Below are 16,205 nucleotides of genomic sequence, written 5' to 3'. Positions count from 1 at the left end.
GAACTATTGTCTTCTCATCACTGGTACTCAGGAAATGTTTATCTGCGCATATCTCCAGCTCTGCATATTCCCCCTCCCTCCTCTGTATGTTAATCCAGTGTAACCCAACCTCTCTTTAATGTATTCATGATGTCATCTGTGTAACCCAACCTCTCTTTAATGTATTCATGATGTCATCTGTGTAACCCAACCTCTCTTTAATGTATTCATGTTGTAGCTATGATGTATTTTGCACTGCATTATGGGACATGGAGGGAAGTTTCAAAAGCTCATGTCACCCCTTTCTCGCTGTTCAGTCTCGCCTTGAACCTGTTGTGCAATAAACGTGGATCTTCTGCAGCTTGCTCCTGTCTCCAGCTGAGCTCATTTTTCCTCCGCAGGGACCCGCGGACTTAGTCCGACGAGCTGGGTGGCTGAGCAGCCTCGCACCCAGATTTTACTGTAACAATGTGGAGGAGCAAAGACGCAAACCCGGTTCCCCAGATTACGAGTCCACCGCTCTTAACCACTACACCCCACTGGCTCTCGACAAGACACTCAGGTTACCACCACAACTCCTCCCTCAACCCCTCCTCTTTGTGATGTGTCAATGATGTAGTCATGATGTAGTATTGGGGGTGTTGCATGGGGGATTAGCAGCTAATAAAAGTTGGGGTCTTCTTTTGTTGGGGGCTTCCATCTTGTTCCACCTGGGGGCAGGTGGGAGTCCTGTGGCAACAGTCTTCAATCAAGACCAAGCCTACTGGCTGCTCTTTTGCTCTGCTCTTCCTGGCTGGTCTCCTTCTTTCTTGTCCAAGGGATCCCTCAAATTTTGGAATCCGCTTCTGGCTACAATTGTATCGGCTGCTTTTCTGAGCCTCTTGGCTGTTGTGCCTGGACGGGGCCTGTGTCCACAGTCATTGTCCTGGCCTGAGTCAGAGGCTGGGGTGGGGAGCTGGGATTTGGGGGGAGTCGTTTAGCTGCCCCCCCATTCCTGGTTTGAACAGCACCAAGACCTAAAACACGGAGGGATCTAAGCTCGTGGGGTGGGGTGGGGGAGGATGTTGCACTTGTGGGGGGGGACCTCTCTTTGCAGCTGGATCTCCAGGATCAGCCCCTCCCCCGCTCTTCTGATCCAGAAGGAAGACGGTAGAGGGGAAACCTTCCTCTCCCCCCTCAATTCTTTCCCTCCCCTCCCGGCACCTCCTCCTCTCACCCCGCCCCCACAAACCCAGATCCCGCCCCCAAACGTCCCACCCCTTCCTCCTCCTCCTCCAATCCGGCTCTTCTGTCCCAGGAATGGGGGGGTGAGCCCCCTCCCACCCTGCCTTCTTCTCCAGGACGTGGAGCTTCCACTCCGGATTGCTGCTCTGCCCCGTAGATCTAGGGGGGGCGGCTTTCGATGCTGCAGGAAAGGAAAGGAGAATCGGGAGCGAGGACAAAGAGGTAAAGGGGTCGCGGGGGGGGGAGAGGGGAGAAAAGGACCCAGAGACCCCTCCAGCTCCCCCAAGCGCCTTCCGTGGGGCCTGGATCCCGGCACGCGTGCTGCGAAGGGGGCTTTCCTCGCAGGGCGGACCCCTCACCCGTTTCCCAAGGCTCCGCGCGGGCCATGAAAAGGTTAAGGGGCGCGAGAGACGCCTGGATAGAGACCCCCCTGTCCCTCCCTTGCTCCTGTCGGGGGGGCTGCGAATGGAGAGGTGTGGCGCGCAGGGCGTGGGGTGATCCGAGCCAAGGGGGCCTTTGGGTGCAGGGGAGACTCCGGGAGAGAGGGAGGGGGTCAAGGACGTGGGGGGAGAAGGGAGGGGGCATCCCCGAGGCAGGGAAGCGCAGCATTGGCAGGGTGGGTGGGGGGGGGATAGGAAGACCAGTCTTGCGGGGGCGGGGCGTCTCCATCGTGGCTTCTTCGGGGAATCTCTGGAGGGGCCGCCTTGGCTTCTCCCTCCCACCCAGGAATCGGCCCCCCTTCAAGGCGACCAGAGAAGGATCCCTGGAAAGTGGGGGGTCCAGTCCCCCCACCCCTTCCTTCCTGCAAGCTCCATCCTCTTCCCACCCCATGAGCCCCCATAAGCCCCTGCCCTGTCCAGACACAGCGGTTCTGCCATGTCCAGCCATTGGTCCACTGGAGAGGAGAGGAAAGAGGAAGAGGAAGAGGGGAGGGGAGAAGCCTTCTCAGAAGCAGCTCTTGGTTTCCGCAATCCCACCCAGGAAGCAGCCGGAAGCCTTTTCCTCTCTCTCAGGCTTCCATCTTTAATGTCTTTTCCACTGAGGATGAGGATAATGTACACCTGTCATCAGAAACAGGGGTGCAGAGTCCATGGAATGGCTCTCAGGATTGATACGGAAGTTGCACCTCAAAAGCATTTCTGTTCCTCTTATTCTTTGTAGGCAGTGTCAGAGTGACTGACAAGCTGAGATACAATCCTTCAGCATCTGATGACAGCGACTCCATGAATCTTCCCAGTCAAAGGACCCATTTTCATGATAGACAGTGCCTGGGGCTGGAGGCTCTACACGCAGGGTGTGCCTGTGCAGGCCAAAGACTGCCAGTATTAGCACAGGCAAAGTGTGTGACCTCCCCAAATTTACAGACTGTGTGGGAATGAGAGTTTGTGGGTGGGATTCTCTTTTACGGCAACCTGTGATTTTCTCCACCCACAACATTTCCTGAGCTGATATTGCAGTAAAAATTCCAAAATAACTACAAAAAATCACACGATAATAATAATAGTACTGTGGTACCTCAGGTTAAGAACTGAATCCATTCTGGAGGTCCATTCTTAACCTGAAACTGTTCTTAACCTGTGGTACCACTTTAGCTAATGGGGCCTCCTGCTGCCGCCGCGCGATTTCTGTTCTCATCCTGAAGCAAAGTTCTTAACCCAAGGTACTATTTCTGGGTTAGCAGAGTCTGTAACCTGAAGTGTCTGTAACCTGAGGTACCACTCTAGAAGTTCTAGTATTAGTATTTTCCCTCAGCCACTCTGGGCAGCTTACAGTACATAAAGGTAAAGGGACCCCTATGGGATGCAGGTGGCGCTGTGGGTAAAACCTCAGTGCCTAGGGCTTGCCGATCACATGGTCGGCGGTTCGAATCCCCGCGGCGGGGTGAGCTCCCGTCTTCGGTCCCAGCTCCTGCCCACCTAGCAGTTCGAAAGCACCCTTAAGTGCAAGTAGATAAATAGGTACCGCTTTATAGATGGAAGGTAAATGGCGTTTCCGTGTGCTGCGCTGGTGCTGGCTCACCAGAGCAGCTTCGTCACGCTGGCCACGTGACCCGGAAGTGTCTCCGGACAGCGCTGGCCCCCGGCCTCTTGAGTGAGATGGGCGCACAACCCTAGAGTTGGACACGACTGGCCCGTACGGGCAGGGGTACCTTTACCTTTACTAAAGGGACCCCTTACCATTAGGTCCAGTCATGGCCGACTCTGGGGTTGCGGCGCTCATCTCGCTTTATTGGCCGAGGGAGCCGGTGTACAACTTCCAGGTCATGTGGCCAGCATGACTAAGTCGCTTCTGGCGAAACAGAGCAACGCACAGAAACACCATTTACCTTCCCGCCGGAGCGGGACCTATTTATCTACTTGCACTTTGACGTGATTTCAAACTGCTAGGTTGGCAGGAGCAGGGACCGAGCAACGGGAGCTCACCCCGTTGTGGGGATTCGAACTGCCAGCCTTCTGAATGGCAAGGCCTATGCTCTGTGGTTTAACCCACAATGCCACCCGCGTCCCTACAGTACATATACAAGACAGTAAAACATCAAACATTAAAAACCTCCTGATACAGCTGTCTTCTAAATGTCAGATGGTTGCCTACTTCCTTGCCCTCTGAAGGGAGGGCATTCCATGGGGCAGGAGGCCCTCTGCCTGGTTCTCTGGAACTTCACTTCTGACAGCAAGGGAACCAGCAGAAGACCCTCGGAGGCGGACCTCCCTGTCCGGACTGAACGATGGGGGTGAAGATGCTCCGTCAGGTCCACAGGGCCGAGGCTGTTGAGGGCTTGAGGTTGCAGATCTTGCTCCTCCATAATGATCGATGTATAGTTAGGAGAGTCAGAGAAAACACTCAGAGGCAGCAAAGCTTAGAAATTTATTACTGAAGACACATAAGCATAACAGGATCCCAAAAATAGCAAAAATGTAACTCACAGTAAAACCCTGACTTAGCATTCCAAAACAGCACTCAAGTAAGAAACAGACAAGCAGAGTAGAGTAATATCAGAATAGGAAGTGGGAGCAGGCGCATTTCAATACTGTAATTTATATATAATTCAAGGTCAGAGTAACCCTGGGACTAGATAACAAGCCTCCAGGTGGACGTGCCCCACCTGCCCTTCACGTTCCTCTTCCACACGGGCAGAATCTGCCTTCTGGACTGTGGGATTCACGGTTGTTCTCCTCCTCTCTATCCACCAGGGCTTGACTTCAGGTGCAGCAGAATTTTCCAGCCCCCCAAGGATTTGAGACCCATCAGCTTTCCTCACATGGTTTAGCCGGCCGGGTGAAGCCATTGCTTGAACCCCTGTTGCATGCTGACAGCTTCTGGAAGCCACAGGTGAGAGCTGAGTGCAGGGGGGGGACCAAGGGTGGAAAAATGACCCCAGAAAGTGCAGGACATGTTCCACACCAAAGGAACTACTTATCCCCAACACCCCATGACATCTAGATTCAGGTAGGTAGCCGTATTGGTCTGACGCACTTGAAATAAAAAATTTAAAAATAGTCCCGTAGCACCTTAGGGACCAGCTAATTTTGTTCTAGGTATAAGCTTTCGTGTGCATGCACACTTCTTAAGATCCACTGACACAAATGTCACCAGACCCTTGTATATCGTGGGAGGGTGGGCTGGGGTTTTTCTCAGAAGGGTACTCCTACTACGATCTCCCACTACCCTTCACTATATGAAGAAGTGTGCATGCACATGAAAGCTTATACCTAGAACAAAATTAGTTGCTCTCTAAGGTGCTGCTGCTGTTGTTGTTTAGTCGTTTAATCGTGACCGACTCTTTGTGACCCCATGGACCAGAGCACGCCAGGCACTCCTGTCTTCCACTGCCTCCCTCATGCTGGTAGCTTCGAGAACACTGTCCAACCATCTCGTCCTCTGTCGTCCCCTTCTCCTTGTGCCCTCAATCTTTCCCAGCATCAGGGTCTTTTCCAGGGAGTCTTCTCTTCTCTTGAGGTGGCCAAAGTATTGGAGCCTCAGCTTCAGGATCTGTCCTTCCAGTGAGCACTCAGGGCTGATTTCCTTAAGAATGGAGAGGTTTGATCTTCTTGCAGTCCATGGGACTCTCAAGAATCTCATCCAGCACCAGAATTCAAAAGCACCAATTATTCAGTGATCAGCCTTCTTTATGGTCCAGCTCTCACTTCCATACATCACTACTGGGAAATCCATAGCTTTAACTATACGGACGTTTGCCGGCAAGGTGATGTCTCTGCATTTTAAGATGCTGTCTAGGTTCCTCATTGCTTTTCTCCCAAGATCCTAAGGTGCTGCTGGACTATTTTTATTATTTTTTTACTTCAGCTGTGTCAGACCAATATGGCTACCTACCATGAAGTACAGTTATCTCCTTGCCTTGAATATCCTGCTTTTCAGTGCGAGATTAGGATAGTCCTCTGTCAGAAGACAAGCAGAGGATCAGGCAGCGCATCATTATTATAAGGAGCAATGGGGGTGGGTGTTTCCGCCTGGGATTCCCATGTGCCAGCTGCTTTCCTTCTGCTTCTCCTGCTCTCTCCATGCAATCTGAGGCATGTAGACAGAGGTCCATCTCCAAGAACAGGAGCTTCCCTGAGCACCCATTCAGCTGACCCCAAGCACCAAGCCTTAGTTCTCTGACTGACCCAGACCACAGTCCCTAGAAAAGATGAAGGCCTGGGTCTCCCAAAATGGTCTATATGGACCTCCTGAGGTCAGCGGGACTGTGCAGGTGATTCATGAAGATCTAGAGGTGGAAATGGGGGCAACCACTTGATTTGAAAGGCAGTCCCACAGGACAACGGTATTCCAAGATCATGCTGTGTTATTAAAGATGATTTAGGGTTATGAAAGGTTGCTGATGCATTACTATCATTCGACATCATACCATTTTCATTTCCTAAAAAGTGGGAACATGGGGAGGACATGGGAGAATGTAGGAGATGTTGAAATAAGAGAAGGTGCTAATGGTGGTTGATGTGTCCTTTTCCCCCTATGTTCTCTTTCCTGAAACCCAAACTGAAAAAGGTGATGGAGAAGACAGAATTGCAGGGGACAAGGCACCTTTCATTTCATTAGGAATAGCATTAAAATGTGTGAAATGTGGAATATGCTTCACTGAATGAGCACACATAGTTCACATCAACGAACACAAAAAGGAAAGAAACCATTTAAAGGTATGGAGTGCGGAAAGAGCTTCTGTTTCAATGCAAAACTTAGAACACACCAGCGGACTCACACAGAGAGAAAATGTTTTACATGCAGGGAGTGTGGGAAGAACTTCAGTCAGAGTGGACACCTTAAATTGCACAAACTGACTCACACCAGGGAGAAACCATTTAAATGTATCGAGTATGGAAAGAGCTTCCGTTGTAATACAAGCCTTATATCACATCAACGGACTCATACAGGGGAGAAACCATATAAATGTATTGAGTGTGAAAAGAGTTTTAGCAATAGTGGAAACCTAAGAAGACATCAACGGACCCACACAGGGGAGAAACCATATAAATGTATTGAGTGTGAAAAGAGTTTTAGCAATAGTGGAAACCTAAGAAGACATCAACGGACCCACACAGGGGAGAAACCATTTAAATGCATGGAGTGTGGAAAGAGCTTTAGTCATAGTGAAAGCCTTAGATCACATCAACGGAATCACACAGGAGAGAAACCATTTAAATGCATAGAGTGTGGAAAGAGCTTTAGTCAGAGTGGACACCTTAAAATACATCAACGGACACACACAGGGGAGAAACCATTTGAATGCATGGAGTGCGGAAAGAGCTTTAATGAAAGTGGAAGCCTTAGAAGACATCAACGGACTCATACAGGGGAGAAACCATATAAATGTATCGAGTGTGGAAACAGCTTTAGTAAATGTGGAAGCCTTAGACAACATCAACGGACTCATACAGGGGAGAAACCATATAAATGTATCGAGTGTGGAAAGAGCTTTAGTGATAATGGACACCTTAGGAAACATCAACGGACTCACACAGGGGAGAAACCATATAAATGTATCGAGTGTGGAAACAGCTTTAGTCAAAGTGGAAGCCTTAGACAACATCAACGGACTCACACAGGGGAGAAACCATATAAATGTATCGAGTGTGGAAAGAGCTTTAGTGATAATGGACACCTTAGGAAACATCAACGGACTCATACAGGGGAGAAACCATATAAATGTATCGAGTGTGGAAACAGCTTTAGTCAAAGTGGAAGCCTTAGACAACATCAACGGACTCACACAGGGGAGAAACCATATAAATGTATCGAGTGTGGAAAGAGCTTTAGTGATAATGGACACCTTAGGAAACATCAACGGACTCACACAGGGGAGAAACCATTTAAATGTGTGGAGTGTGGAAAAAGCTTTAGTGATAGTGGAAGCCTTAGAAAACATCAACGGACTCATACAGGGGAGAAACCATATGAATGTATCGAGTGTGGAAACAGCTTTAGTAGAAGTGGAAACCTTAGACAACATCAACGGACTCACACAGGGATGAAACCATATAAATGTATCGAGTGTGGAAAGAGCTTCAGTCAGAGTGGAGACCTTAGGAACCATCAACGGACTCACACAGGGGAGAAACCATTTAAATGTGTGGAGTGTGGGAAGTGCTTCAGTCAGAGTAGAAATCTTAGAAAACATCAGCGGACACACACAGGGGAGAAACCATTTAAATGTATGGAATGCGGAAAGAGCTTCAGTCACAGTGGAAATCTTAGAAAACATCAGCGGACACACACGGGAGAAACCATTTAAAGGTATGGACTGTGGAAGGAGCTTCAGTCAGAGTGGAATCCTTGATTTATTTCAACAAACTCACACAAAGGAGAAACCATATAAATATCAGGAAAGTAGATGGAGGTTCACTCTTAGTGGAAGTTCAGAATCAACAGACTCATGGACAGGAAGAACTTTAAGAATTGAAACCCTTCAAACCATCAACAAACTCAGGAGAATCAGTTTGAATGAAAAGACTGCAGAAAGTGTTTTATTTATAATGGAGTATTTAAGGAACAGGGACGCGGGTGGCGCTGTGGGTTAAACCACAGAGCCTAGGACTTGCCGGTCAGAAGGTCGGCGGTTCGAATCCCCACGACGGGGTGAGCTCCCGTTGCTCAGTCCCAGCTCCTGCCAACCTAGCAGTTCAAAAGCACGTCAAAGTGCAAATAGATAAATAGGTACCGCTCCAGCGGGAAGGTAAACGGTGTTTCCGTGCGCTGCTCTGGTTCACCAGAAGCGGCTTACTCATGCTGGCCACATGACTCGGAAGCTGTGCGCCGGCTCCCTCGGCCAGTAAAGCGAGATGAGCGCCGCAATCCCAGAGTCGGTCACGACTGGACCTAATGGTCAGGGGTCCCTTTACCTTTACCTTTATTTAAGGAACATCTAGGGACTCTCACATGGGAGAACCCATTTAGATGTATGGAGTGTGGGACGTCTTCCTCTCAGAGTCCACTCTGAGCAATGAACTCAGCAGGAAATCATTCCTAAAAGCATGAGGCATATGTGAAGTTCTGGTGTTTATATGTAAAACTGTATAATAATGAAATAATGAAGGCAGCATCTCACAATGGTGAGTATAATTTTAGATGAAAGTACTTTTGGTTTTTGCACCAAACTCTGTCACCCCCCCCCCACCGCATGATCTCCCAGCACTGCTTCTTCACCAGAACTTCATCGCTGCCTCCTGCCCTGCGCGTTCTGAAGAAAACTTGAAATACTGAAATTGAATGGGAGATTTCCCCCAAGCCTAATTTCAAGAGGGGGAAGGAGGGGCTGCAGGGTCCAGGGAAGTCTCCTGGGGGGGCTATCTTCACTCATGAACCCCATGGGGCAACCCCAGAGTTCCTGCTTATTCTAGGGTTTGGGAAAGAGAGTATTTTTCCATAGTCCCAGAAGCTTTTATTCACTCATGCTACTCGGGAGTTTTCCTACCAGAGGACCACAGTGCTGTGGCTGCTGTTGTTGTCATGGACTGGCTGGTGAGGGGGGGGAGGCACCAGCTGGGGGACCCACAAGGGAAGAAGGCTCAGAGCCCAGGGACTGGTGGTTGGATGAGCCGAAAGAGGGAGAAAATGGAGCAGACCGGAAGGGGAGATGTTGCAAGCTGAGGAGGAAACAGGGTTTAGTGAGCGGGAAGAGTCTGGGGCAGAGAGCAGTTCAGGCTCAGAGGGAGGAGAGGAGAGGGCCAGGAGACCCAGAGGAGGCCGGCTGCTGAAGCATCCAGGGAGACTCCCCCTCCTGCTGCGACCAGCTCCCCTCTCCCCTGGTCTAGAGCACACAGGGAAATCCAGTTCAGACCCCATGACCCTGTACATGATATTGAGATGGTGTCCCCCCCCCCACACATACACATGCACCACTTTAATCTCATTGACAATGAGCTGTATTTTCTGTCCATTCACTCCCTTTGAAGAAGTCCTTTTGGAGCTCCTTGCATTCTCTCTCTGTTTGAACAACCCTGGACATTTTGCTGCCATCAGCAAACTTTGCCCCCTCCCTGCTCCCTCCTAAGTCTAGATCATTTATGAACAAGTTGAAAAGCCACAGGTCCCAATACTGATCTTGAGGGACTCCGCTTTCTGCTCCTCTCCATTCAGAGAACTGTCAGTTTATTCTCTTGGTGTTTCAGAAGGAGGGCTGCCTTCCTGGTGGTGGGGTGGCGATGAGCCGAAAGAGGGAGAAAAGGGAGCAGACCAGAAGGGGAGATATTGCAAGCTGAGGAGGAAACAGGGTTTGGTGAGCAGGAAGAGTCTGGGGCAGAGAGCAGTTCAGGCTCAGAGGGAGGAGAGGAGGGGGCCAGGAGACCCAGAGGAGGCCGGCTGCTGAAGCATCCAGGGAGATTCCCCCTCCTGCTGCGACCAGCGCATGCCTCTGAGTCTGGCGGTTAGAACTCTTAGAATGTGGGGATCCCATTTTTCAACCAAAGCAAAAACCCGCCAGCCTTTTCCCAGGTCTTTTCTGACCTGGCAGTCGTTCGTCTTCTCTACGAAGGACTCTACAAAGCCCTTCTCCCTCTTTATCCCATGGGGTCCCAGCAACCTTTTCTGCTTCTAGGGAAAAGAGTCCCTTTCCATTGGACGCCTGGCAGCCCAGTGCCCAATCCGGCTGCTCCAGAGAGAAAGGAAAGGAACTGTAAACGCCCTTGCGCTCTGACGCGCACCAGTCACTTCCTCCCGGATCTTGGTGCTGCCTGTGCAGCTGCATTTACAAGAAAAAGAGAAATTGGAAACCGAGCCCAAGTCCCTTGCTATCCAAACTGGCCATTGGACCAGCCTTGGGGCGTCTTCCTTGGGAAAAGGGAAAAGTTTCAGATCTCAGGTTCCCTGACAGGGAATGAGAGCTTTGATTGGCGTTCTCCCCTTGCAGTTAATTGCCTCTCTAATTGCAGAACCCCAATTCTCCCGTTCTCCCCTCCCCCTCCTCGCTACCTCTTGCCAGGAAGACTGGGAGTGAAGACCGTAAGCAAAAGAGACAGCAAAGGATGAGAATCTGGGTTGCTGGGTGTTTCAGAGAATCCCTCCCGCAATCTTCTCCATTCCTAGACTCACGTCCGCATGCGCTGCTCCTGGCCATCCCAGGGTCTTTTGCCAGATTAATTTATGGCCGGCCTGGGGCTGAAAATAAACTACCAAAAAACTAAATTACTGACAAAAAGCCTCACAATGGAAGAAAAAAAAGAACTTCAAGAAGAAACAGGCCTGGAAATTAAAAATAAGGTTAACTACCTAGGGATCTGGATTTCAAATAAAAGTTTAAATTTATATGAGGACAATTCTAGTAAAGTATGGAAAGAATTTTTTTAAAAAAATATGGAAACCTGGACCAAACTCCACCTCTTGGTTGTGAAAATGAATATCCTCCCCAAAATGATTTTCTTATTCCAAACAATGCCCATTTTAGGAGGAATGAATTGTTTTAAGGAGTGGAAAAAGGAAATATCTAGATTAATATGGAGTGGAAAGAAACCGAGAATTAAACACCAGTTATTAATTTTTTTTTTAATAATATTTTTATTCAAAATTTTTTTCCATATAAACACAGACATACAAAAACAAAACAAAACAAAAAACATGTACCATTTCATATCCTAATTTCTTATACCTTCCTTCCCCGACTTCCTCATACCTCCCATTTCTGTATTCCAAATTCTTATCAATTGTTCAGCAAATCTTCCCTTATTTTAATTAAAATTTAGACTAATCTTCCTTATTCTCCTTGTCTTAACCATTGCTAATAGTAACCATTTACTTTCTAATCCAACATCATTCTAACTTTCATTAACTTTATAATATTTCTTTAAATAGTCCTTGAATTTTTTCCATTCTTCTTGCGCTGTTTCTCTTCCCTGGTTTCGGATTCTGCTCGTCATTTCTGCCAGACCCATGTAGTCTATCACCTTCATCTGCCATTCTTCCAGTGTGGGTAGATCTTGCGTCTTCCAGTACTTCGCGATGAGTATTCTAGCTGCTGTTGTAGCATACATGAAAAAAGTTATATCTTTCTTTAACACCCCTTGGCCGACAATACCCAAGAGAAAGGCCTCTGGTTTCTTGGTGAAAGTATATTTAAATACCTTTTTAAGTTCATTATAGATCATTTCCCAGAATGCCTTGATCTTTGGGCACGTCCACCAAAGGTGAAAAAATGTACCTTCCTTTTCTTTACATTTCCAACATTTATTATCAGGCAAATGGTAAATCTTTGCAAGCTTGACTGGGGTTATGTACCACCTGTAGATCATTTTCATAATATTTTCTCTTAAGGCATTACATGCCGTGAATTTTATCCCGGTGGTCCACAACTTTTCCCAATCAGCAAACAAAATATTATGACCAATGTCCTGAGCCCATTTAATCATAGCTGATTTAACCGTTTCATCTTTTGTATTCCATTTCAACAGCAAATTGTACATTTTTGACAAGTTCTTCGTACTGGGTTCTAACAGTTCTGTCTCCAATTTTGATTTTTCCACCTGGAAGCCAATTTTACTGTCCAATTTAAACGCTTCATTTATTTGATGATAGTGCAGCCAATCTCTCACCTTCCCTTTTAATTTCTCAAAACTCTGCAATCTCAGTTTGTCCCCTTCCTTTTCTAAAATTTCCCAATATTTTGGCCACTTAGGCTCCATGTTTAGCTTTTTAACTGCCTTAGCTTCCATTGGCGACAGCCACCTTGGAGTTTTATTTTCCAGCAAGTCTTTATATCTGACCCAAACATTTAATAGTGCTTTTCTGACAATATGATTTTTAAAGCTTTTATGTGCTTTAACCTTGTCATACCACAGATATGCATGCCACCCAAAAATGTTATTAAAACCTTCCAAATCCAAAATGTCTGTGTTTTCAAGAAGCAGCCATTCTTTCAGCCAGCAGAAAGCTGCCGCTTCATAATAAAGTTTGAAGTCTGGCAGGGCAAACCCTCCTCTTTCCTTTGAATCCGTTAATATCTTAAATTTAATTCTGGGCTTTTTGCCCTGCCAGACAAATTTAGATATATCTTTTTGCCACTTCTTGAAACAATCCATTTTATCCATTATTTGCAATGCTTGAAACAAAAACAACATTCTTGGCAATACATTCATCTTTATAACTGCAATTCGACCTAACAAGGAAAGCTTTAAACTTGACCAAATCTCCAAGTCTTTTTTCACTTCTGTCCAAGTTTTTTCATAATTATCTTTAAATAAATTCACATTCTTAGCTGTCATATTTATACCCAAATATTTGACTTTTTTAACCACAGTCAACCCTGTCTCATTCTGAAACCTTTCTTTTTCCACCTGTGTTAGATTTTTCTCCAATACCTTTGTTTTAGACTTATTCAATTTGAATCCCGCCAATTGACCAAACTCTTGGATTATTTCCAGAACTCTTTTCGTACTAGCTTCTGGCTCTTGCAATGTAAGTACTAGGTCATCTGCAAATGCTCTCAGTTTGTATTGTTTAGCTCCGACCTGAATCCCTTTAACCAACTGGTCCCTCCTAATTATATTAAGCAAAACCTCCAGGACCGATATAAAAAGTAATGGGGAGATAGGGCACCCCTGTCGTGTCCCTTTTTCTATCTTGAACTCTTCTGTAACCACATTATTTACAATTAATTTTGCTTTCTGTTCAGAATAGATTGCACCTATACCATTCTCAAACCCTTGGCCTACCCCCATCCCCCGGAGGCTCTTCAACATAAAACTCCAAGAAATGTTGTCAAAGGCTTTCTCGGCGTCCACAAATATCAAAACAGCCTTAGTGTTTATGTTCACTTCCAACTTCTCCAAAATGTCAATTATATTCCTTACATTATCCGACAAATGCCTTTTTGGGAGAAAGCCCGCTTGGTCCCCATGAATCTCCTCCATCAAAACTCTTTTCAATCTCCTTGCTAAAACATCAGCAAAGATTTTGTAATCCACATTTAATAACGAGATGGGTCGGTTGTTCTTAAGTTGAGTCTTTTCAGTCTCTGTCTTTGGTATAAGTGTGATATAGGCCTCTCTCCACGTATCGGGTGCCTTCCTCCCCTCCATGATCTCATTGCAGACTTCCTTCAAGGGTTGTATAAGCCCTGCCTTTAAAACTTTATAATATTTGGAAGTCAGTCCATCCGGCCCAGGTGATTTGCCCAACGTCATGTTTTGAATGGCATCTTCTATTTCCTGTGCTGATATCTCCTGATTCAAAATTGTCTTACTTTCCTGCGGAATCTTTTTCAGCCCATTTTTCTCGAGGAATTGTTGTATAGCTGTTTCTTTTTGTGGCCCTTGTGTGTAAAGTTGTCTAAAGTAGTTCTGAAAACAGTTTCAGATTTCAGCTGGGTTGCTTATATTTTTTCCTTCCACTTCTATATTTGTTACCGTGTTGAGTTTTTGTCTCTTCTTTATTTGCCAAGCCAATAACTTGCCACATTTATCAGCCGATTCAAAAGTCTTTTGTCTCATTTGCTTAATTTTCCACTCTAGTTCTTGGTTCGTCAGTTCCATATATTGTGTTTGATAAAGTTTGATTTCTCTTAAAATCTCTTGTGATTTTGGCTTCGATCTTAGTTTCTTTTCCCCTTCTTTTATTTTTTCCAGAATTTTTTCCTTCCTCTCATTTTGTTTCCTTTTCTTTAATGTATTTTGTTGTATCAAAAACCCTCTCATCACGGCTTTGCTTGCGTCCCATATTATTCTTTTTTCTACTTTAGTCCTTAGTGCTCGCTTCGGCAGCACATATACTAAAATTAAACACCAGTTATTAAGAGATAAAAAGGAGAAGGGTGGTTTTGCATTGCCAGATTTGGAATTCTACCATGCGGCGGCAGGATTGGTTTGGATAAAAGACTGGATTACACTAAAAGATACGGACCTATTAGACTTGGAAGGCCACGAGAATCGGTCTGGATTCCATGCTTCCTTAATATACAAAAAAGTGAAGGTCCACAGGGGATTTTTGAGCCATGTGATAAGAAAATCGTGATATAAAATCTGGAATAAATATAAAGGACTACTTGAGCCAAAAATACCCTGGTGGACATCAACAAGAGAAGCCATATACGCATGTTAGAATATTTACAGCTAGCAAAACTGACAGGAAGAGTTAGAGGAGTATTGAACCAGAAAATACTTGGAGAATGGAGAATATTTAAGGATTCTATAAGATCATATTGTGCCAACCACACCATATTAGCAGAACTTGAGTGATACCTGTAAACACAACAAATACTGTTTGTGGAGTAGACCGGAACAACATTAAAGAATATAAAACTTGGTGGGGGGGGGGGACAACGGCAGTATAAACAGTACAATGAGAATGAACGGAAGCCTCATTTTGTCACAAGTCTTTTTTATTTAATTAGGAAGTTTAAGTTTTTTTATGCACTTAAATCTGCTTTTTCTTCTTTGTTTTTCTGTATTTTCTTCTTTCCTTTTTTCTTCATTGTTTTTTCTTTAATTTTCTTTTTTTGCAGTATGAGATTGCAAATTCTTTATATATGTGTGTAATTTAAATCAATAAAGATTATATTAAAAAATAAGTCAACTTGTGGCTGGCCTGATCAAGCGTTGCTTCCTCTGGTTAGCCCTGCTGGAACTCCAGTTCTTTCCAGACCCTGGGGTCACTAGAGGACTGGTGGCTCCTCCTGGCAAATGGCCTGGTGCGCGCTGGATCACCAGTCCTTCCTTGCCCCCCTTGAATCCCATCTGGGGTGCCATCTGTTGTAAACAAAAGCTGCCCTTCTTCCCTTATGGGGGACACAAGAGCCCTTTATAGAGTCCCTTGTAGGTTCTCCATCGGTAGGAGAAAACAACAGAGGCAACCAGAGACTATTGAGAAGCAAAGTAGCTAGTAAGCCTGATCTTGATTGATCTGCTGCAACAGGGTGCTCCCCTGAGGAGAACCCCCAACTAAGGTGTGCCTGCCCTTATATAGACATTTTAAATTCCCTGCCCTGGAGCTCCAGACCACCCCTCCATACATCATACATACATCACAGAAGGGGTGTAACCCCAGACCACCCCCCACAAACATCATACCTACATCACAGAAAAGGCGGTCTGCAACAGAAATGTGAATGTTGTTGTTTTTCCTGTCTGCCAGGTTATCTGATAATGCCTTATCTGATTCCCTTTCCTGGTAGTCTGGCCCTTCCTTTGAGATGGTGATTTCCCAATTCCTGAGACAATGGGAAGGTTCCCTCACCCGCTCCCTCCTTGCAGAGAAAACATTTGGTCAGTTTGGGAGTCTAAATGGTTTCAGGACTGTCTTCCTGAGCTGCTCCAGACATGTGGTCCACATATCTATGTATGTGCTTGGTTGGTACATTTATGAACATTTATTATATATACAAGACATTGTTATGGAAAATCTAGGTGCGAGGCTGCTCTGCCACCCAGCTCATCGGACTGAGTCCGCGGTTCCCTGCGGAACAAAAGGAGCGCAGCCAGAGACTGGAGCAAGTTGGAGAAGATCCACGTTTATTGCGCAACAGGTTCAAGGCAAGATTGAACCCCGAGGATGGGGTGACATGA

General features: G+C 46.3%; 1 protein-coding gene across 1 annotated transcript; it reads left to right on the top strand.

Annotated features, from left to right (window-relative positions):
* Positions 1-6,291: 6,291 nt before the first annotated feature.
* Positions 6,292-15,232, top strand: LOC310755008 (uncharacterized protein). Its single transcript, XM_083631681.1, has 5 exons — positions 6,292-6,534; positions 6,870-7,733; positions 8,075-9,318; positions 9,929-11,180; positions 14,431-15,232. Exons 2-3 carry the CDS (start codon positions 6,950-6,952, stop codon positions 8,110-8,112), a joined length of 822 nt encoding a protein of 273 aa, XP_083487807.1. The 5' UTR covers positions 6,292-6,534; positions 6,870-6,949; the 3' UTR covers positions 8,113-9,318; positions 9,929-11,180; positions 14,431-15,232.
* Positions 15,233-16,205: the final 973 nt, after the last annotated feature.

The sequence above is a fragment of the Podarcis filfolensis genome (assembly GCF_964270895.1).
Source record: "Podarcis filfolensis genome assembly, contig: HAP1_SCAFFOLD_80, whole genome shotgun sequence".
In the NCBI taxonomy this organism is placed as follows: Eukaryota; Metazoa; Chordata; class Lepidosauria; order Squamata; family Lacertidae; genus Podarcis; species Podarcis filfolensis.
The sequence above is the reverse complement of the archived record's forward strand: the minus strand, read 5'-3'. Positions and strand labels throughout refer to the sequence as shown.